This window comes from Juglans regia, chromosome 5 (assembly GCF_001411555.2).
Source record: "Juglans regia cultivar Chandler chromosome 5, Walnut 2.0, whole genome shotgun sequence".
In the NCBI taxonomy this organism is placed as follows: domain Eukaryota; kingdom Viridiplantae; phylum Streptophyta; class Magnoliopsida; order Fagales; family Juglandaceae; genus Juglans; species Juglans regia.
In genome coordinates this window covers 20,652,660-20,676,002 of record NC_049905.1, presented here as the reverse complement: position 1 = coordinate 20,676,002, position 23,343 = coordinate 20,652,660, and the positions used below count along the sequence as shown (strand labels likewise).

General features: G+C 33.5%; 2 protein-coding genes across 9 annotated transcripts; both read left to right on the top strand.

Annotated features, from left to right (window-relative positions):
• Positions 1–5,735: 5,735 nt before the first annotated feature.
• Positions 5,736–11,521, top strand: LOC109011333 (calcium-dependent protein kinase 8-like). 3 transcript variants are annotated; one of them, XM_018992489.2, is made up of 9 exons: positions 5,736–6,102; positions 6,427–6,975; positions 8,140–8,263; positions 8,390–8,533; positions 8,909–9,061; positions 9,153–9,268; positions 9,603–9,770; positions 10,343–10,573; positions 10,884–11,521. In XM_018992489.2, exons 2-9 carry the CDS (start codon positions 6,466–6,468, stop codon positions 11,037–11,039), a joined length of 1,602 nt encoding a protein of 533 aa, XP_018848034.2. In that variant the 5' UTR covers positions 5,736–6,102; positions 6,427–6,465; the 3' UTR covers positions 11,040–11,521. The 3 variants fall into 3 exon arrangements, with proteins under 3 accessions (XP_018848034.2, XP_018848035.2, XP_035546081.1); XM_018992490.2 differs by having other exon boundaries at positions 5,747–6,057; XM_035690188.1 differs by having other exon boundaries at positions 5,747–6,102; positions 6,377–6,975.
• A 2,442-nt stretch (positions 11,522–13,963) lies between these two features.
• Positions 13,964–21,628, top strand: LOC109011332. 6 transcript variants are annotated; one of them, XM_018992484.2, is made up of 5 exons: positions 14,432–14,632; positions 15,267–15,586; positions 15,724–15,781; positions 17,907–19,605; positions 21,176–21,543. In XM_018992484.2, the coding sequence occupies exon 4, from the start codon at positions 18,001–18,003 to the stop codon at positions 19,573–19,575; it is 1,575 nt and encodes a 524-aa protein (XP_018848029.2). In that variant the 5' UTR covers positions 14,432–14,632; positions 15,267–15,586; positions 15,724–15,781; positions 17,907–18,000; the 3' UTR covers positions 19,576–19,605; positions 21,176–21,543. The 6 variants fall into 6 exon arrangements, with proteins under 6 accessions (XP_035546086.1, XP_018848029.2, XP_035546084.1 ...); XM_035690193.1 differs by lacking the exon at positions 14,432–14,632 and adding an exon at positions 13,964–14,104 and having other exon boundaries at positions 15,267–15,781; positions 21,176–21,628; XM_035690191.1 differs by having other exon boundaries at positions 15,267–15,781; positions 21,176–21,628.
• The last annotated feature ends 1,715 nt before the right edge of the window (positions 21,629–23,343 follow it).

Here is a 23,343-nt window from a genome sequence, read left to right as displayed (position 1 = left end):
ATAGAATAACGCTTACTAAATATTAAATCATTTAAAATTTTAAAGTACAAATCCCTTAAATTTTTTTATTTTTTTGCATTTAGATTATTCGACAATTAACGAGCATTGTGGAGGCAGGACTAAATATAAATTACGAAAAATAATTAACTTACGATTCTCTTACAACTTTATATTAAATTAAAGATACCTCTTTAAAATTAAAATTTATTTTTAATGAAATAGTATATTTATAAATAAGGAGTTTTACTACATATAAGTCAAAATATTAGCATATTACTTATAGCAAGACTTATTATTACTTTAAAAAAAATCGCAACACCAATCATTAGCATCGTTGATACATCAGCAGTATATTAAGTGTATTGAAAATAAAATTTCTAAATAAAATTTCTATTAAATAAGTTTTATTTCTATATAACAAGATTTCAGCCATGATAAATAAATCAGAGTTGATATGTGTGCGCAAATGTCAGCCAAGTATGTATCAATGAGGATAATTCTCGTTTAGTTAATTGATGAGATGTGATGATATTAAAATTAAAATTTAAATAAAATATTATTTTTAATATTATTTTTATTTTAAAATTTTAAAAATTAAATTATTTATTATATTTTGTGTGAGAGTTTGAAAAAATTATAATGATTATATAAAATGATATGAGATTACTCATCTAATCTACTAAACCAAACCAGGCAAGTTCTTCAATGGGGAAAAGTTAACTCAGATTAACAGCAATGTACCCCAATTCTCTTGTTCTTTTGTACAATTTTAGGAGTGACATGTACAGAGTGTATTTGCTTATAAAGCATAATTGGTTGAAGTTGAAGCCTCCTAGCCTTATACTTTAAGTTGCTTAAAATTTGGAACCAAGTTAATTTAGAAACAGATTTTCCATGACATGACAGCTATGTAGATCTTTCTTAATTTGGAGTAAAAAATTAATCTCTCCCATTGAAGAAAAGGTAATGAAATTGAAGCAGTGTGAATAATTTAATTTGAAGAAGCCTGTAAAAAAAAGGTTCAACTAGCAAGGAAAGTATGCACGTGTTGTGTATTGGCACGTAATTCCTCCCGAGTCAAGCCATTTTTCTCTCTACTCCAGGTGAAAAAAAGCTTTTCTGTCGTCGTTAGGATTCCAGCCCATTCACTGGGAGGAAGGGTGTTGGAGCTTCGACTCCACCTATACCTTTTCTACTAGCCAGCCGTAGTAGCCTAATTTTCTTTCCTGTTTTAATTACGTTTTCTATTTTTTGTCTTAGGTTTTTGTCCACAGCATCACAACAAGCCAATCTCTTACTTTTCGGCGCCCTCAGACCAACAGGCGCTGCCTTTTCTGCATCTCCAGTCATCGATCTTCTAGTTTGCAGAAGGTTTCTGCTCATTTGTTCGGTGTGTTCGTCGCACACGCTTCTTATGTCGTGCGTGTCAACCACGCGCCACCGCATCCTAGAGTTGCTTCTGTCGACACACGCAGCTCCCTTGGCATCAGAGGCTTTGGATCATCCGAATCTGACCCTCCGAATCTAACCATCCATTCCACTCTAATAGCGGCGTGTGACCTGCACGCGCCACCACAACTTGTGTTGGTCCTTCGCCAATGACTCGACTTTGTTTTGAGTTGCTATCTTATGTTCCTGCTTTCCCGAACCGAGGATCAAGTAAAAGTGAGCATGACAATCTTTTCCAGCCAATCCAAACCAACAAGATGTAGCACAACCCTCTTTATTGCGGCTTTTAGTCGTAGTAATATGGTCTGTTTTATCAGACTATACAAAAACAATTTCAAATGATGTTCCCTAGTGGGACATAGATGGGAGTCAATTACTTGGCTCTATATCCTTTTTTTTCTTTTTATGTGATGTATCTGTTGGTTTTGAGATGACTGTAGGAGACTTCCACCCCACTGAAACTTATATCATGTAATCCTTTAATTTATCTATAAAATGTTAAACTTGCCTATTAAAAAAAAAAGGAAAGTGTGCACGTACTTATCTATTTTTATTTTTAAGTTAGTAGCTGGATGTAGTGAGGGTGTGTTGTTTCAAAGGAAATGGGATGAGTTCGAAGTTTCATGGCTCTATTTTGAAGATTCATGTCTCGTTTAGTTATACAGATAAAATGATATGAGATAAGAAATATGTGAATAATAGTGAGATAATTTATGAATAGTAATAAAATGATTTGAGTGAAGATATTTTATGGAATTTTAGAAAATGAGAGATAAAAATCTGAATAAAAATATTATAAAGTTAAAAAAATGTTTGTATTTGAATAGTATTTAGATATTGAGATGAGATGAGATGTGTTGACACCATTTGTAAAAACAAATTGATTCTTAATTTTAACAAGCATGGAATAGGCTTAGAGGCACAAGGGGCGCACAACCCATGCCCAAGGCCTGTATGCATGGCCCGTCCCAAGAGGCATAATGCTTAGGCGGACCAATGCTTTTGCTTGGGAAGAGACATGATGCTCGGGTGGACCAAAGCTATACGTGTGGGTTGAACAAGTGCAACACTTGAGTAAAGACAAGCCTTGCGCGTAGGCCAAACAGTCACTACGCCCGTGTAGAATAGGTACTTGAATAGGTGCAATACTTCAAAATTAAAATATAAGAAAATGCCATTAAGGGACTCAAATTGATGTTGCCTCCCTTGGGCTTGCCCTCCTTTTCCCAAGGGAGGTATCTGACCACTTGGCTAGGTACGTGTCATGGTCTTTACATGAAATATCGTGTCTTTTAAATTAATAACTACCTGTTAAAATATTACAAGTTAAGATTTGTGATTTTTTATATGGTACCACTTCATTCTTTATAAAGAGAGAATAAAACGCACGAAATTTATTCATTCTATTCTCTCATTTTTTTCAGTCATTTACACAATTTTATAAAGAAATTCTGAAGGAAAAATTTCAGAATTGTTATCTGCAGTTAATGACTTTGTTGTATCCTAATGGTGAATTGATTGGAACTCTATAGCAAACTCTTTTGAGTAGGAGAAATCATCACCTTAAAAGATAGTATTCTACATATCTCAAAATCGTATTTATTTTTTCATATTATTGTATCCGTTTAAATTTCTTCAACACTGAGAACCTTCTCCATATGTGTAAGTTCTGATATATCATATTAAATTATATCAGTTTGTAATTTTTTTTTTTTTGGGTGTGATCTCTTTATAGACGTAGCAATTCTTTTTAAAGAGAGTTTTCTCTCAAGTTTTTCTTGCAAATCAATAATCTCGTATCATAGAATACGTTATCTAAACTTTTTCTTGAAGACTGAATTTCATAACGCGTGGGATGAGTCAATGGGGTTTCTTATTGGTCTACTTTGAACGGGAAGTCTTCTTTGCAGGCTTCATCTTTGTCAACATGGCTTGAATTTGCTGATTCGATCCACACTCTTTATCTATAGGATGTTTCTACGAATATATGTTTTTTTTACTTTTAGCACTTAGGAATAAGCTGAATCCCCCTTTTTTTTTTCTTTTTTCTTTTTAATTAAAAAAATTGAGATTCCATCAATTTTTGGACAATATATTTCTTCTAAGAAGTGTCACGAACATTAAAAAAAAAAATTTATAAATTGATATAGTTTTATATGATATATTATATTTACTTTATAATAAAAATAATTTTATAATCTAATATATTACATCTAGTTATGTTAATTTATAGATTTATTTTTATCGGATCGTTTTGTGGTTTGTGAGATTGTTTTGTGGTTAAAATATTTAGTTTTTTTTAAAAGAGAAAATCTAATTACGCATAATCATTCAATATGATTGGTTAGAAAGTAGATTTTATTAAAAATAATACTAATTTGAATTTAGAATATGAATGCAATAATATTGATATGCAGATTAGTACGCAAACTTATTTGTATATAATAAAATTCTTTTTAAAATGGGCAAAAAAATAAAAAAGAAGAAAAAGGCAACCAGCTTTTAGCCAAGGGCAATTATGCCATTTCAGTTGTGAAGTCAACACTCAACAAAGTGCATTGATCATCTAGCTGATGAGTGGAAACGCGTACAAGTTCTTCCGTATTATGTAATTTCTGTATTTTTTTAATGTTATATACAGTTTTGATGTGTGTAATTTTTTTCTATTTTTTTTAAATTATGGATTATAATTATAAAATTAATTTTTTTTTTTTTTTATGTAAGTTTTAGATTTATCTATCTTTTTACCCTACTACACTTGTCTTCACTTAAAAATAATTTTCCTATTTTAAACACTTATTCTAATTTTTGAGTATTTTTTATTAAAAAATTATAAGTATGGAGTGTGAGAGTGGATAGTGACTGATGCATAATAAATTCTTTTTTTTTAAGTAATTATCGTAAAATAGTTATTTAAAAATAAAAAAAGAGGATAGAATTCAACTATCATTGTACTTAATTCTTAGGGGTCAAAAGATTGATTATCTTAGAATTTAATCACCTCCCGAACCACCCAATTTATTAGGGTTGTTGATGGGTTGGAAAGAAAAAGTAAGAGGTCCCTTCTATTTATTATTTTTCTGGCATAAAACATAAATTATGCGTCCGTGAATTTAAATCTTTTAGAAATTTTGATTGAATTTTAAAGTTTAGAGTAGAAAAAAAATAGACACAAAATGAATACCACCACATTTATAACTATTTGGATGAATTTATCTAATAATGTTAAATGCAAAAAAAAATTATATAAAGCTCACTTTGTGAGTCTATCTTTCTCTCGTGTACAGTTTGGATAGTGAGATGAGATAAGATGAGATGATTTTAGATAAAAATTAAAAGTTGAATAAAATATTATTAAAATATTATTTTTTAATATTATTATTATTTTGGTATCTGAAAAAAAAAAGTTAAATTATTTACTATATTTTGTGTTAGAATTTAAAAAAATTGTAATGATGAAATGAAATAAAATACTTTTTCTATCCAAACTGACCCAATTTAATCAAGATCTATAAGAAATCTCTATTTTTTCTACTACACAATCTGAATTTAGATATTTATATATATATATATTTATATTAATTAGGAACTCAAATAACAATTAAAATACTAATAATAATAATAAGACAAGTGTTTAGTCCCTAAAGAATTTAAAGAGTTTTATAAACTGGTAGTGATTTATATGATATATTAAAAAGTAATGATATACACCATATTCTCATCTTACTTTGATCATATTAAATAATATATAGTATATTTATCACCATTAGATGATAAAAAAATATGTAATAAATGATTATTTAATAGTAATAAATCTGTCACATCATACTTAATGAGATAAAAGTAAAATGGTAGTATAGTGCATAGAATTTTTTTATATTAAATTATAAAATATTTTTTATTTTAAAATAGATCTAATTATTTTGTAAAAATTATTTGTAAATGCAATAAGAACTAGTTGGTTTGAGAAACTTTTCAAACTATCTTATCTTATCTTAACATCTAAATATCATTTAAATATAAATATTTTTTAATTTTAACTTTTTTATTTAATCATTAGAACATTTTTAAATTTTAAAACAAAACATAAAAAAATATTTCAACTTATCAAATTTAAAAATAAAAATAATATTAAAATATTATATTATAACTTTATAAATTTTTTATTTTCTTATTAAAAATTTCGTATAAATCTTAACTTAAATTATTTTATTATTATTTATAAATTATCTCATCATCCTCCACAAAAAAATCTTTATCTATTTAAGCAAACGAGGCCTGAGAAATTTCTGTCCCATTCCATTGTTGAATGTAAGGGAAGAAGAAGTCTCAGCCCAAATAAAACGAGCTTTCTTTGACTGTTCCTCCTCAGATTCATTCACACTTTGAAACTGATCCTTTCACAATCTGCACTTTCCCCAGACCTTCGTTTCTGCGCCTCCTATTATTATTACTATTATTAAAGATCGGGTTATGCCCTTCTTCGCATCTCAAAAACACATCCGGGTCTTCTTCCTCTAACAATTTCTTCTCAGTCACCTAAATTCCCTAAGATTCCCTGCTGGGTTTTGCTTCTCTAACATTTTGGCCTATTCTATCCTTGGCCTTGTAAGACTCTTGGAACCAAAAATATCCTCTTGCCCTTCTTTATAGGTAATTTAAAGAACAATTATTTACCACTATTTTTGGCTATCTGTTGTATCTCCCATAGATTTCGGGGTTTTTTTTTTTTTTTTGTTTGAAACAATTCATTTCTTTTAATTGTATGGGTGTCTTGAAGATCGGGGATTCATGGGTTTTCTTGTAAATTTGAAGAGAATTTCCCAAGTCTTTGGAAAGTCTACTTTTGGGAGAAAATGGGGCTGAAATTATGAATTATCCACATGATTTATATGATGTTCTTATTCTCTCGTACTTTCCTGCTCAGATTCTGATTTATTTGCCGTTATGATTTATTGGGTCTCCTTGAAATCTCAGAAAAAGCTTGGAGAAATTGAGATTTTGAGGCTCTGATCCATGGGAAATTGCTGTGCAAGCCCCGTTACGTCTTCTCAGAAGCAAAAGGGGAAGCGCAAGAATAAACCCAATCCCTTTTCTGCTGATTACGCTGCGATCAATGGTGCTGGCGGTGGGAACAAATTTTGGGTCTTGAAAAATCCGACGGGCCATGACATCTCGGCCCATTATGAGCTCGGCCGTGAGCTCGGGCGGGGAGAATTCGGGGTCACATACTTGTCTACCGATGTGTCCACAGGCGAGAAGCTTGCCTGCAAATCGATATCCAAGAAGAAGCTTAGGACTGCGGTGGATATTGAGGATGTAAGGAGGGAGGTGGAGATTATGAAGCATTTGCCTAAGCACCCGAATATCGTGACCTTGAAGGATACTTTTGAGGATGACCAGGCAGTTCACATTGTGATGGAATTGTGCGAGGGAGGTGAGCTGTTTGATCGGATTGTGGCGAGGGGCCATTACACGGAACGGGCTGCAGCAGGTGTTATGAGGACCATTGTTGAAGTTGTTCAGGTTGAATTTGGATCACTTTTTAAGTTATTGGTTTGGATTGATATTGTTACTAATTTATACGTATTTTTCTGGCCGTTGATTTCTACGTAGCAAGTTAAGTTTTTTCCCCTCAATCAGCATGCTAGGATTTGTGTTTTGTTTGTATGACGTTGGCTAAATAAGATTTAAACTATTGTTTTTATAGGTTTATTAGATGCCGGTAACTTGGTTTAAGGAAATTTGGTACCATATTGTTACAACCTTTGTGGTTTAAACTCCTCGTCGAGGGCCTATGCATCCCCGAGATTAGTCGGGACGCCGTTCCTAGACACCCGGTGCCAATTAAAAAATGCTTGTGGGTTTACATCTTGCAATTTGTTCTGAGTTTTATGTCTCTGTGGGTCTGTATTCTTGGTCATTCAGGATTTCAAAAGTCAAAGTAATGAAATCAAAATAATTTGAGTGGCTAATTGCTTCCCCTTGTTTATCCTTGGTTTCAAATCCATGTTTTCACGTTCATGGCTGGCTGTTCTCTCTAGGCACTGCTGCATGGCGCTTTGTTGATTTGCTAATGAAGTAATTGTCGAGTGAGATATATTGTTATCCAATTTGGGCCACACAAGCCATCGATTTAACTAGTTTCGTGTAGGGAAACTTTCGAGGGTGTGGTGCACGGGAACGGGGTTTACTCTGCAGAGGTGGGTCCGGAGGGCCCTGCCTTGGAGAGATTCCCCGACATCAAAAAATAAAAAATAAAAAATATTTTTATCCAATTTGTTCGTGAGGGTATTTTTTAGATCTGTAACCCCTCTCTCTCTCCCCCTCCCCTCCTAACAAATCCCAAGTAGGTTCTCACTAAGATGGTGTTGTTTTTGTCTGATGGCTTCTGTATGATTGGTTGCATGTTATTACTGACCTATTGTGAGATCTGTCATAGATGCATACTGATTGGTTTTCTATACAAGCAATTTGGCTGTAGCTCAGGTTTTCTGTTTCTGTATCTATCTCCATGTCTTTTACTCTGTCTGCCTTTTAAATATGTTGGACCGGGATATTTGCTGGCTCTGATATACTCTCGCTTAATGATTTAAATGAACTTGCTGTTGTCGAATAGGTATGCTCCTGCTTCAGCTCAAAATGTTCATGTGAAACAATCTAATATGTTTATATGCATTGTCATTGCAGATGTGTCATAAGCAAGGAGTGATGCATCGTGATCTCAAACCAGAGAACTTTCTGTTTGCTAACAAGAAGGAAGCGTCTCCCTTGAAGACAATTGATTTCGGATTGTCAGTATTCTTCAGACCTGGTATTGCACCACATCCATTCTAGCTGTCTTGCTCCTTTTTTTCCTCCCTAGTGGCCTTTCATGTTATCTTTTTCATGTCCTTTTGTGGAAGACATTGCCCTAAACAAAGCGTTTCATTTTATACAGGTGAGCGATTCAATGAGATTGTGGGTAGTCCCTATTACATGGCTCCAGAGGTTTTGAAGCGCAATTATGGCCCAGAGATTGATGTCTGGAGTGCTGGAGTTATTTTGTATATTTTACTATGTGGTGTTCCACCATTCTGGGCAGGTTAGTCTTCTATATCAATAATTTTAATGATTTTTCCTTTTCTTTTTCTTATAAATTAATTTGACTGTATACAAGGGTTAGACATCCTGGGTTTGATTCTGAATTAGAAGTTTCTTTGGATTACCTAATACACGGTTTTGACAGGCGGGTCGTATATTTGGGATACTCCCAAGGGGTGGGTCCTAAGGGCCCTACCTTGGTGAGGCTCCACACCATTAAAAAAAAGTTTAAAAGGGCTTTAAAAAAAAGGATTTGTGTTAGTGTAAAATTTCTATTTTTGATTGAGGTCATTTGACAAACATGTTCTCAAGCATGTAGTTTCTTGTGTTTTACATTTTGGATTTGCATCCTCATGAAATCCCTTGTTGCATGCAGAAACTGAACAAGGGGTAGCACAGGCCATCATCCGCTCTGTCATTGATTTTAAGAGGGACCCTTGGCCTAAAGTCTCAGACAACGCAAAGGACCTTGTGAAGAAAATGCTTGATCCAGATCCTAAGCAGCGGCTTACAGCTCAGGAAGTGCTTGGTACTGTTCTGCTTCATAAGCTTTATTTGTTTCACATGTGCTGAAATTTATTGCTCAATATTAAATGACTATCCCATGCTATCACAAGCAGATCATCCTTGGATACAAAATGCCAAGAAGGCTCCAAATGTTCCCCTGGGTGAGACTGTGAAAGCCAGGCTCAAGCAATTTTCAGTAATGAACAAGCTTAAAAAAAGAGCTCTAAGGGTAACGATCTTGATTGACTTGATATAGGAAGATACAAATGTTTAATATATATTGCAGTGTAAAAGTAAAAATAATCTTATGTTCTTAGCTCTTTCACAATGCTCAGTTTGGCTTTTAACTCCCTGTCTTTTCAAAAAATTTGTTCACCTGTTATGCAACTTTCAGATGCAAGAAAATTTTAAAGGTCTAATAGTTTTCTTTTCAGAAAATTGTCAATCTAATATTACGATTCCCTTATTCTATAATCTGAACTTAGAATATATTATATGGGGCCAAATGCAATATTGCTCATATAAAAAACAATAGTCTGAACCTTTTGAAATTTTCATTCTAGGTGGTGGCTGAGCATTTGTCAGTGGAGGAAGTGGCTGGCATAAAGGAGGCGTTTGATACAATGGATGTTGGCAAAAGAGGCAAGATAAACCTTGAGGAATTTCAAGTTGGGTTGCGAAAGCTTGGCCAACAGATTCCTGATGCAGATCTTCAAATACTAATGGAAGCTGTAAGCCTTGCACAACTATTTATCCTCTTTAATCCCTGTGATAATCTGTTACATTCCTCATATGGAGTTCTTTGTGGCTGAAGGAGTCCTTGGCACAACAGTGTTCTGCTTTTGCTGCAGTGCTTTTATTCCTAGTCGGCCTTTTATTTCCTTTGCAGTTATTTTGTGTGCTGCAAATAAAGCTTAGCCTTTAGAAGATAACCATTTTAGTTTAGGAGTTGTTAATTTGGTTTGAGTTGGGATTGGCTCTCCTGGTAGAACTTTAGAGATTGATGTAATTTAGAAGTTGTTCAATTATATTTTCTTTATAAGGGTTGCTGCAGTGAATAAAAATTCAGGTAAGTACCTATAAAAAAAAAAAAAAAATTAAATAAATCTGGTAAGTGTTTTTACTATCAATGTATGCCATTGGAGTTGGAGGTTCTCTAATACATCATGTGTCTTTCAATATATTCATTCAAAAATGGAAAGTTGTGCAAAACCAATGCTGCAAACCTTCCTGTTCACCATTCAGTCTCCCAAATATGATCAAATTATGTTTTTGTAAAATAATTGAACTTTGGTTTCTGCAGGCTGACGTTGACGGGGATGGAACTCTCAATTATGGAGAGTTTGTTGCAGTTTCAGTTCACCTTAAAAAGATGGGCAATGATGAGCATTTACACAAAGCTTTTGCATTCTTTGATAAAAACCAGAGTGGTTACATAGAGATTGAAGAGCTGCGGGATGCTTTGAGTGATGAACTGGATGATAACAGTGAGGAAGTTATCAATGCCATTATGCAAGACGTGGACACAGATAAGGTTAGTATTGAGTATTGAAGTGTATTTGAATTCCTTAACAAACACTGTGCAGTGTTGAAGTAATTATACTCTTGAAAGCTTTGCTACAAGCATTGTTTTTTTTTCTTTTTTGTCTCTCTTCTATAGATGATTGAAAAGTACAACAGAAACGAGTCTCTTGTTCAGTGTTTTGCCATTGGTTCTGTGCTTCTTCTTGCCATTAATCCCAAGAATATAATAGTGCACTAAATTTTATTAGCCTTTGTTTGGTAGAGTTCATTGATAATTTGCTATATTGAGAGTCCAACCTTGTTCTTATTTAATCTTGAAGGATGGGCGCATAAGTTATGAGGAGTTTTCTACTATGATGAAAGCCGGTACGGATTGGAGAAAAGCGTCCAGGCAATATTCACGAGAAAGATTTAACAACCTCAGCTTGAAATTGATGAGGGATGGGTCCTTACAGCTAGCCAATGAGGGTAGATGAATCAACTAATACCATCAATTAATGGGGGAAAAAGCTGGTGTTTGGGAATGAAGATATTCTTTGAGGTTAGATGAACCGATGATTATCATCAGTTATTGGAGGAAAAACTGATGTTTGGGAATGAAGATTCTTTTGTTTTGTTGGGTTTTATGCAATCCTTGTTAATTTTTTCATTTGATTTCCCTTCAAATAGGTTGATGTCTTCCCAAATAGCCATGTTTAGGTTGTATTTGTTTTGAGTTAGTTGCAGGAGAAGGAGAGAGAGAGAATTAGAGTCAGGGAGATGTAGTGTAGTTTCATGAAGTGTTATCGTGAAATATGTGGTTGTAAATATGTGAATTATAGGCCCACTGGCCCTTCTCATTAGGTTATGTACTCCCTGTCTTATTGTTGTTTAGATGTTTACATCATGTGCTGCTGATTGCAGAAACTGCCACTTCAGTTTTTAGTTGAGTGCATTTTCTAGTATTTTTCCTTTTGCATTGGGAAAATCTTTGTTTTGTATGTTAAAAAAAAAAGAAAAATAATATATTTATTGGGGGATCTAGATTAATAAAAATAGTTGATGCAATAAACTTTCCCATAAATAGTGTGTTTGATACATATGTCATACTAGTTGATGTGGAATGTTTCCATGTTAGATGTGTATTTAGGCCTCGTTTATTATATGAGATGAGTTGAGATAAAAGTTAAAAATTAAATAAAATATTATTAGAATATATTTTTTTAATATTATTTTTATTTTAAAATTTTAAAAAAATTGAATTGTTTATTTTATTGTGTGAAAATTTGAAAAAGTTGTTATAATGAGATGAGATGAAAAGTTTTGTGAAAGTGAACGACGCCTATCAATAGCCAGTCTTGCAAATTGTTTTTTTTTTTTTGGTAATCTAGCTTTATTTTTTCACATGAAATTTCTCCTATATTTTAGCGGGTCAATTTGAATATTTTCTTTTGCGAGGATGCCATGTGGTGAGGAAAAAAGATTTTAAAAAATCAGATATAGCTAAATAATTATTTTCTTTGGTATTTAAGTAATATGGTTATGTAGGATTTGCAAGTATTTAATGTGGTGTTTTAAGATTGGACGTTCGGTACATATTATTGGTATCGATATTCTATATATTATATTTATAGTCTTAATATAATTAGATTTCTTATTACAACAAAATGAGGGTGTTGTCTCTCTAGACAAATTAATATGCTTTTCAATATGGTGTGAACACAATAAATATACCTAATTACTTAAATTTAGAATTGCAAAAATGTTAAAAAAATTAATTATGCAGCTAAGAAAAATTAAATATTCCTAATATTTTTTTCCCTTTTCCTTTTAGAGTTCTAATTATATGATGATTTTGTTTTCATCAATTTCACACGTTAACAATTGAAAAGCCTAGCTTGTATATGTTGTTTCTTAAAAGCATTTTTTTTTTTTTTTACATGGTCAACCAGAAATTACCATGATTATTAGACTTTGCTTATCATGGGTATCTCAATTTTTTGAAAAAATGCAATTAATGTGTGACATATAACATTAATGCTAGTCTAATATAGAATATGCATTCTAAATGGGTGCCCTAGTTAATACATAGTTAATTAGTGATATGAAAATGGATCGAGTAATATCGTACGGTAACGCTAATAGCTAAGTCTAAAGACAAATGTCAAAATCATATAGTGCTAAACTCGATATGACCAATAAAACCTTGAACGTATCGCCACAAAGAAAATTTCGATATTTGCCTAATAAATTTAGTCGATCTCATCGTTTTCTTTCTCGTCTAAAACAGAGAACTTCGCCTTCACTTTGCAGTGCTAGTAATTTCTTTTCTCAAATTCTTATCTCTTCCAAATAAGTATTTTCTCCGTCAAATTCTTTTATTGTTTGTCCTCTCAATCAAGTTAATCTCATTGTCAATTTTCTCATATTCTCAATTTGCTTTTTTCATTGTGAACTTGTATCAATTTTAATTTCCTCCTTGATTTGTTTTGGTTTAATGTTTCACAAATGCTTTAGGCTCAATTACTTGTTTATTTGTTCAAATCTATCATCATTTGCCAAATTCCCCTTGTGTTGAATTTTTCTAGATCAATATATTTGTATGATCAATAAGATTTACAAACCCTCCAACATTTTGTTGCATAAAGAAAATTGATATTTGCTTAGCAAATCCCATTTATTTTTTTGTCATCTAAAAGGGAGATCATTTCATATTCATGAACTTGCATTGTCAATCATTTCTCCTCTCAATCAATCTCTCTTCCATATAAGTATTGTCATGCTTAATCTTGCATTGTTAGTCCAACTGATCACAATACATCTCATTGTATATTTGTCTCCAATCCTCACCTTGCACTTTTTTATTGCAAATTTCATTTTAATGATTACTAGTATTTCCATATTATTTGTTTGGATTTAAATGTTTCACCTTGACATTTTACTTCCTTCATCTTGACATTTTCTAGATTGATCATACTCTTTTGCTCATGATAACAAATGTTGTAGATTTTTTTTTTTTTGTGTGAATTTTATTTTCCTTTTTCCAAGACATTCATTAGAGTGAATAATTGATTTTGAAAGCTTAAATTATACTAAGAAGTAGTTGTTGGATCTTGGAATTGAGATTCTCTTATGAAAGTGTTGATCTCATTAGAGACACCCTAATGAGAGATAGGGCAATAGAAAATGCCATGGAATGCTAAAAACCCAATACCAATGGTGCAGCAGCTTCTCTAAGAGTAAGATCTGTTAAACAAAAATAGAACTGATCAAGAAAAGGCAAAAAAATGTCTGTAAAAAACTTTTCATGTTTTTCAAATTCATAATAAATTGAAGCTGGTTAGAGATGAGGAAATTCATAGCATTTGGAGCTGCAAATAGCCTAATAGGCATGAAGAAAAAAAAAAAAAAAAAAACCCTCAAATGGAGGGAGGGGCCGGAAAACAAAAAGAAAAAGTGGGAATTCCTCAACGGCGAGATACATAGCTGCCACCGACTGTGTTGTTGGGAGCTGAACTCTTTCTGCCATTTTTTTAGCAACTTCCTTGTGCTATTTACTATGGTACGTACTCTTTCTCAATATTGATTATAAAATTCCTTTTTATCGTAAGTTCACATCAAATCATATTAATTTATTAATTTATTTTTATAATATCGTTTGTATGCCTAGCATTTCTATGCTTTATCTACGGCGTTTGTGTTATTTAGAATGTCCATCCTACAACATAAATTGGCTTGTGCTTCTAAACTTGACTAGGGTTACAATCGGTTACAAAATTATTTCTATGTTTTAGATGACCATTGAGGGATAATGGATCAGAACCCAATGATGTGACTTCTTATACGGCAGATAAACAAAAGGAATAGACTTTTGTTCTTCACACACTCAGAAATAGCGGATGTAGCTTTTGATGCAAAGGGTGATCATGAATCATTACCTTTATATATGGCCAGAAATAGATGTTATTCTACATCTATTTACAGGGTAATGGGCTATAATATCATCCTAATTATCGAAAATTAGATGGAAGGGGTCTAGATGGTAGAAAGTCGCAGCACCTGAAAACAAAACCATGGAACTGGGAAGCGAGTCAGTGACTTCATCTCCCCAAATATGTGAACTTTATTTTTTTTTCTTTTTGTATAGTATTTTAATTTATTTAATTCTAGCTCCCTTCAGTTCAGTCCATTTCACCTTATCTATTATCTCTTAGAAGTAGATACTTCGAACTTGGTTCCTTTTATGTTATTGGAGTTATCTAAACACCGGTTTTGCGTTCTCCTGAGCATGCGTGACAGGTGTAAGAGACTTTCACTTCAAATAGGTTCAAAGTTTGGATCTTGGTATTGCCAAGTGGTGTTGTTAGTATCTCAACTCTCAATGCACAGGATCAAGACTAGAGTTAATTGAATTATTATGATTAATATTATTACAGTACTTTCGTATATATTTCCTGTCAACAAGAAAGATGGAGAGACATAATCGCCATTAGGTTTTGGCCTAACTGGGTCTGGCACTTCCCATCTTCTTTAAATTGGGTTTAACTCCGGAAACTTACATTTGGATATGAATGAATTTATGGCTAATATGCGTTGATGACCTTTTGAGTTGACTCCTTATTGGCTGCTTATTAAAAAGTTTCATGAAACACATTTAAGAAAGCTCTTTGAATTCTTGATGTTTTGTTGCAAGTTTTAATTTTTACATATGAGCCTGGCCGCAGGTTAGCTTCCGAGTTCCGACTCCACACTTTGCCTCTATGCTCTGTTCTGCAAAATTAGGCGTATTCTGGCGTTACTTTTATCTTGGTTCTCCAAGTCCAAGAAAAAGCACAAGGTGCCCTCGTAGCCAACCTGATGTAGGCACGTGTCAAACGTCGAAGAATGTTTCCCGCCTATTCCGAAGCTGACATGGCATAGCAGCCAGTGCTGTGATTAGCTACAATGCCTCTCTACATGCTTACATTAATTCCCATTTCCCAGCACATCCCTGCCACTGTGTCACAGGTGCACACACCAGTGACCAGACCGGGTTCTACCTAAGGTACCATATCCAACCTGCTGTTGCTTTTTGGCCAGTTTTTCCTTTTCTTGATGTCCAAGTAGCTACAAATTTAGGTTCTTTTTCAAGTTTTTCCTTTTGGGTGCCCATATAATGGTCTATTTGGTCCACTTGTTAAGGAAATTTAAGGGCTTCTGGGTTGCTGAAACTAGGGTTAAATTTGTGCCAGCATTTCAGGTTTGGTTCTTTCCACTTGGTCCACTTCGGCGTTTGGGTTTTGTCTGTATGTTTTTGGCTGTGTTGGGTGAATTTATTGCAAATCCAATTTTTGACCCTTCCAGATTCTTCATATCCAATTTGCTTTGGCAGCAGGTTTTAGCGTTAATGTGGTTTTTGGTTGTATGTACTTGAATTTCTCTTTTTTTGTTTTTGGTAGCAAGTTTTAGCGTTAATGTGGTTCTTGCCTGTATATAATTGAATTTCTCTACAATTACTTTCTAGAGCTTTTTTTTTTTTTTTTTGTCCTGAGCTTTGAATGGGTTAATCTTTATTAACTTTCCATTTTCCACGTCGGGGAGAGCCTTATTTAAGGACCCCTTCTCTATGAAATGGAACCATGGTCTTCACTGGTAAGCTCTGTAAGCAAGTGGAGTTTCCCTGCACACAATTCTATATTATAGTTGGTATAGCCTTTTTGCAAATATAAATTCTTCCTCAAGTTTCCCCCAGGCAACAACGAGTTTCTTGATTATGCTCAGTAGTCAGTACTGAGAGCAGTGCGGTAGCCCCAAGGTAAAGCACATAAGAGGTTCTCCAACTAAGCCCTTGAAAATTCCCCAGACCGACCTCTGTTTCCTGCTATATGATTACTGAATTCCATTTGACCATTTTTACTCCATGTCAGTTCTTTCTTATGATTTTCTAGACTTCCATTGTTTTGACATCAGCATTCAAGTTTTGGTTGCTTTTTGTTTAGGGTCTCTCTTGAATGTTTTGATTTTACAATACTTTGATTCTTCATATCTGGGGTTTTCTCATCATATGCTGAAGTTTCATATGGTTTGCTACTATTGTATTGCCATGAAATGTAAGTTTTCCATTGTCAAGATTCAAGTTTTGCTCAGTGATGAAAAAATAATAAATAAAAAAAGATTCTAGTTTTGCTCGTTTTGATTTTTGAAGTTCTCTTGAATGCTTTGGTATTACCCTTGTGTGGCTTTGCAACTCATGGCATGTTCTGATTGATTTTGTCTTGCAGGTATTTCGGCCAAGGTTTTCCTGCCATTAGAGCTAAAATATGGCTACTTTGTTGTTTTGCATTTATTTTACTTTTATTTGGTACATGCTTACATATATTTACATCTATAGATGTCGTGATATACAATGTACCTATATTGATCCTATCTGGGTTTTCTAATTAGACGTCAGATATATATTCTAGGCTAAATATAGCCTTGCATTTATGGCAGCAATTAATTAATTGTCTGTCTTGTAGTTAGGATGAGTTGGTGCTTTGTTTGCGTCTGGCTTTTTCTTGCATTCTTTCAGTTACAAAACTATTCTGAAGCTCAAGACTCACTCTTTAATACAAACAAAACAAGCAGAAAAAACTATGGGATGAGTTTAAAGAAGGATGAGTTGGTACTTGATTGCATCTGGGCTTTTTCTTGAATTCTTTCAGTTACAAAACTATTCTGAAACTCAATACTCGCTCTTTAATACAAACAAAACAAGCAGAAGAAACTATGGGATGAGTTTAAAGAAGAGAAATAGATTAGTCGATAACATGTAGCTTGAAGATTGCTATTCTCACAAAAATGATGGCTTGATGATTCGTGGATTCAGTGGACTTAAATGGGGTTGCATTAGGAAGTTCTATGTTGTATGAATTAGGGACTGAAATATAAAATTTCTTGGCTATTAATGCATTCTGGAGTTTTGGGCATCTTGAACCATTGGCTAAAATGAATACTCAAGATGAAACTTGTCAGACTTACTTTCTTGTTTGGTGATTGATATGTGAATTTTGTTCGAAAGAAACCAAACTACCAATCCTGACTATTATTGGTCAAGGAAAGAATCTTAAAACAAATGGCATGACTTTTTGCCAGTACATGTGTTCATGAACTTTCTGCTAAACTGGCTGTATATGACAAATGTAGTTTTAGATTCTTGTCATTTTCTTCTGGATTGGAGTTTAAAGTCTTCATCTCTCATGAATGTGTGTCTTGTCTGTTGAGAGGTATAGGGTTGCGAAATTTCTTGTAATTTTTTTTTGTGTTATTATTTTGATTATATGTTTTTGCCTTTTATCATTTATTCATTCTGTAACAATCATCTGATTGTTCTATGATTTTTGCAGGATTTATATTTGATCTGGTGCTTCATTGTTTGGGTTTTCCTGACAATCTTTTGTTCTAAAAAGGTTTGTGGTTTGTGCATTCTGAATTTTTGATATGACTAAGAGACGTTTGGTTAAGATAGGGGATAAGAAGGAATCTGGGTCTGCAGCTCAAAAATCAACCAGTGGTACAAACAAATCAAAAGATGCTTCTGTAGATAATGAGCTGAGGACTGGAGCTCTGAAGGATGAAGATATGAGGAAGGTTGCTGTTGGTGGGGCTGAGGGGGAGGAATCTTCTGTAAACGAGAGTGGTAGATCCAAAGATGTTCCTTTAGATGATGATCTTAAAATAGGGGCTCTGAGGAATGAAGTAATGAGGAAGGCTGCTAGTCGCAAGCCTGCAGAAAACTCTGCAGCCACAGCAGCCAAACAGGTCAGAAAATCTAATGATGTTACTGTAGATGATGATCTGACAATGGGGGTTCTGAAGAATGATGTAAGAGGGGAGGTTGATGTTGATAAGTCTATTGGAAAGAAAGTGGCAAAACAGAGCAACACACTGAAAGACAGTGATGTAGATAATGATCTAAAACTAGAGGTGCTGAAGGATAAAGTTACGAGGGCAGTTTCTGGTGGTAAGTCCATGGGAAAGAAGTCTGAAGCAAGAGAGAGTAAGGCCAGAGGTAAGGCCAAACTTGTTGAGGAAGAACAGGATGCGGAGACAAACATGATGGAGGAGGGGTGTAAAAAGGGCACACCCATGGAGGAGGGGAATAAAGAGGACACACCCACTCCCGTGAGACGAAAGAGGGGAGCAGATGGGGAAATTGTGGAGGAGTTTTGGTTGTCTTTAGAGAGAAGTTCATCCAGGCTACGCCCTAGAAAGGAGGCGCCTGCTTTCCGTTTGGTAGATTTGGAGGATGATGACAACGACAGGATCATTGGCAAAAGAGTTAAGGTTTACTGGTCGGGGTCACGAAAATGGTTTACTGGACGCATCAAAGCTTTTGATTATGAAAAGAGGCTTCATGATATTTTGTATGAAGATGGTGACCGTGAAGTGTTGGATTTAAGGAAAGAGCGGTTTGAGCTTGAAATTATGCCTACTGAGTGTTTCAAGCTGAGAACCAAACCCAGTTACGAAAAGAAAGTGAAGGATTTAGATGGCGAGAAGGTCAGTGCAGAAACTTTGCAGGAGGATATTGAGATGGTGGATGCTGAGAAAGGGGCAAAGGAATCAGAGCCAGAGAAAAAAACTGATTCAGATATATCTGTGAAAGAAAAGACAGATCCTGAAGTTAAGAATGCAGAAGAACTGGTTGCAAAAATGGGTATTGATGTGCCTCCAGAGAAAGCCAAGGAGATGGTTATTGATGAGGCTCATGATGATGACGAAATTGACAATATAAAGAATGCTGTCATCGATGTTAACAAGTCTGTGGAAGTTAATTATCAGGAGGAGGATGGGAATATTAACTCTCTTGCAGAAGAAAAAGGCAGAATGTCAGTTGAAGCCCAACATAGCACACTGGATTCCAATGTGGAGAAGAAAGGAGATGATCATTTAGAAAAGCAGAGTGAGATTGTAGAGAACAGTGAATCTGAAGACGCAATATGCATGGACAGAAACTTGACCGGCCAGAAAGCTGGGAAAGCAAAGAAGGCCAAGGATAACAAAAAGGCCTAAAGCACAACTCAATATGTTAGTTCAAACACAGTAAGTATCATCTTTAAGCCCTAAATAGTCTTTAGTGGAATGAGAACTTAACATGCATTTTCATATCTCTTGCTTAAGTTATGTGTATTTACTTTGGTGCAAGTGATGAATTTATGAACTCATTGGATGCTTGTTTCAAGCAGGAACTGTTTCAATTTTTTTGAGACTGTCTTTTCTATGCTGTTGTTCCTGAACAAGTAGAAATGTTTGTGTTTTGAAAGTATCATCTTTGCATTATTTTCCTGTAGAGGCTTCACTCACTTTTTTTGTGCATCCTCACGTTACTATTAATTTGTAGGAGATTGCTATGAAGTTATAGACATTTAATTGTGTTACTTTGTGAAGTCATATTCAACTTCTTGTAGTGCAGGATCTAATATTCAGAATTTCTGCTGTAGATTAATAAACATTGTGTTTGCCTCCAAGTTAAATGTAGATGTTTTGATATTTTCTTTTCCATCAAATCCTGAAAACATGCGTCAAGAGTTGGCCGTCCATTTGTTTTCTGGAAAATATAAAACAGAGGGAATTTGTATAGCCTGTTCATTGTGTTCCTTTAAACCCCTTTATGATTTGTCCCTTTCCATATGGCACACATTATTTAGTCATGTTTTGACTTCCTAATTGCTAATTAAACTTGAGCCAATGCATGGTTTTTCCATGATAGTAAACCTACTTATCAAAAAGTTGTTTGGATGCTTGGTTTTCACGTTTGCAAAAGTTGGTTTTAGAGTTAAAACTAGTAATAGGCAACTGCTATGTCCCGTCAGAAGTCAGTTACCAGCTGAAATTTTGTCCCAAAAATTGGAAGAAAACTAACTGCACTAAATATGATCTATGAAGCATCTTGGTTGCTTGTATTTGCTACTGTTCTATGGTTTTGTACTTGATCTTTGATGTTCACTCTTGATAAGATGAGGGGTATGCAAGACGTATGAAGAGAATATGTAGAGGCTACAACGAAAGTATGTCAAGGATATGCGAGGATACAGCAGGTGTACAAATATTACTATTAAATGTTTGGGAGTTAGCAATTAAAGTTTACATATGCAACTGTACAGCAGGGGTACAAATGATTACACAGCTGGGGTGGATATCTAATGGCGTTGCGTTCCTCTCTCTCTCTCTCTCTCTCTCTCTCTCTCTCTGTGTATATATATATATATATATATATTATATTTATATTTTGAGAATTACCATTATGATAGACCAGTTTATTACCACATATTTCTGGTTGTTCTGTTAGTACCTTCTTTTGATACTTCAAATCCTCTTTTCTGTTTTGTTTTTGTTCAAAATGTCAAGGTAATTGGAATCTGTCTTCTTCTGCTGTTTGGTACTCAACTTGTTTTATGCCAATTAACCCCCACAACCTTGTTCACTGATCAGTGCTTGAGAGCTCTAGACCAGAGCACCAGCTAATTAAGTTTCGTGTTTTAATTTACTAATGTTTCATTTAAGGAATCTAATGGAAATTTCTCACTTTGTCTCTCTTGGGTAATAATGATCTATAACGGTAATAATGATCTATAACTATGATACCTGTGCCACCTTCTTCTTGTTTGTTCAGGTAAACATCTGGTGATTGAAGATGAAGCTAGTCTTTTTTACTGCAAGAATGTGTCATCTCCAAGCTCCACTGGTGGCTTCAATCTTCATGGAACTCAGTGGCCTAAAATGAGAAAAATGCACCAAGTGCACAGTCAAGTTTCTCTTTTTTCTATCCTTTTCCTTTTCTTTTATTCACCTTTTTGCCTTTCCCCCCTTCTCTCCAATCAGAAGAGCAGAAACTATGTGAACTTTTGTTATAAAGAACATGTTGTATGAACTATATAAGAATTTCATCCTTTGATTATAGATATATTTCCTGCTTTAATTTGGTGGTGAGCTCTTCTGCTTCTTTCAAACACAAAGGGTCTTCTATGGATATGAACTAAAAGGTTGTCTGGCCAAATTGAGGATTTTGTTTGCATCAAAATGTTGCCATTTTTTTTTTTCATTTTATATTTGTTCAATCTCTTAATATCTGTTCTATCTCTTCACTTCTCTCCATCATTCATTGTCCCTATCTTAGCTCAATAGTGCATGGCTCATGACCTAGCTCAATTCTAACGCAGCCGGTTTGGATTGAAAGATGAGTTGAGATCATCTCACTACTATTCACAAATTTCAACTCACAAATCTCACTACTATTCATAAACCATCTCATTTCATTTTTCAAACTCTCTTAATTTTGCTTTTCCTCTCTCTCTCTCTCTCACATTTCGGCTTCAATTTTCCTATTTTTTATTTCCCATCATACTATTGGAGTCTAGATCAAGAACACACCATCTCTCCACACACCTCACTCAATCATATATCAAAGCCAGGAGATATGTTTATGATAAAATCTATTTATAAGTCTTATTTTTTATATATTTAACACATTATTGATGTAGAAGTTTTTTGCATAAGTTATATTAAAAAATTATTGATATTTTATTTTATTTTTTAAATTATAAAAGTCTCACTTTAGAGGGAATGCTAATGTATAGCAAAACTCAAATTTGCTTAGACTAGACTGCCTATAATTAATAATTATTATTAAGAAGGGCAGCCCCATCTGCTTATTTATTACTTAAATAATAATAAATAAATAAATAAAAGGGGGGCAGCCCCCAGGTAGAACATGGTCAAATTGTAAAAGTAGAAAACATTTTGGATTGAGATTGTCCACATTCAATGAACCCACGGAATCTCATATCTAACTCTCCACTCCTTCGTCACGGCGCGTGTATGCGCGCGCCGATTCCTTAAGTTTCCAAAGGTGTTGTTTTCATGTTGGGTCGACTTTTAATATAGATTTATCTTATCTTAATTTTCAATATTATTTATTTAAATATTTATTAAATTTTTTAGTGAGGTTCGAGTCAAAATTATGATTCAAATTGGATTTAACAAAATATCGAAGTCTTTTTATATTTAAATTTTGAATATTACTATTATAAAACTTCTACATCACATATTATTTTACTTAGCATAATTTTGTTTGTAAAATAAATTCTAAAATTTGAATCTTATAAATTAAATTTTATTTTTTAAATTATGTGAATGGTATGCTCTAAATATTGACTTGAAAATAGAATAATTATTAGATTCCTACTATTCAATTTTTAATAAATTAAAATAAAAGAAAATTGATATTTACAGTCTTAGAGTGTCCAAGTTTCATCCGCTTATTTTGGAAAAATTAGATAAATCTATAAACTACATAAAAACCTTTTTAATAATAGATTTCACATTTTTAAAAAAATGAATATGTGAAACTTGTACCCCTAAACTGTATCTAATATTATTCAAAATAAAAATGATCAACTTTCTTGTTGCAAATCGAGTTCAAAATTGAAGTAAATGGATCAAATCCTCCTATTTTAAGCTATTAATTTTATTAAATTCTCGCCAGATTTGTACAATTAATTAATTTATCATTTCCACATTCCACGTGTTACACTTATTTTTATTTTTATTTTATTTTATAACTTTTTATGATTTTATTTTTACTAAATTAATTGAGTTATTTTATTCAATATTTATATACTACATATTTGATAAGAGAAAAAAATAAAAAAATAAAAAATTATATATAATATATGGTGTATGAAAATGATAAGTATAATTTTTATTTCTTAAAAGGGATTGTAAAGAAAAAAAAAAAAAACGTTAAAAAACTGAAAGTGAGGTGCACGTGACGGCCACAAA

What these genes read in the sequence shown, in the direction of transcription:
- LOC109011333 (XM_018992489.2), top strand. Translation starts at nt 6,466, where the DNA reads ATGGGAAATTGCTGTGCAAGCCCCGTTACGTCTTCTCAGAAGCAAAAG. An exon ending in CCATTGTTGAAGTTGTTCAG is followed by an intron (nt 6,976 to 8,139) that starts GTTGAATTTGGA and finishes TTGTCATTGCAG; the next exon opens with ATGTGTCATAAGCAAGGAGT. An exon ending in TTCAAATACTAATGGAAGCT is followed by an intron (nt 9,771 to 10,342) that starts GTAAGCCTTGCA and finishes TGGTTTCTGCAG; the next exon opens with GCTGACGTTGACGGGGATGG.
- LOC109011332 (XM_035690193.1), top strand. Translation starts at nt 18,001, where the DNA reads ATGACTAAGAGACGTTTGGTTAAGATAGGGGATAAGAAGGAATCTGGG.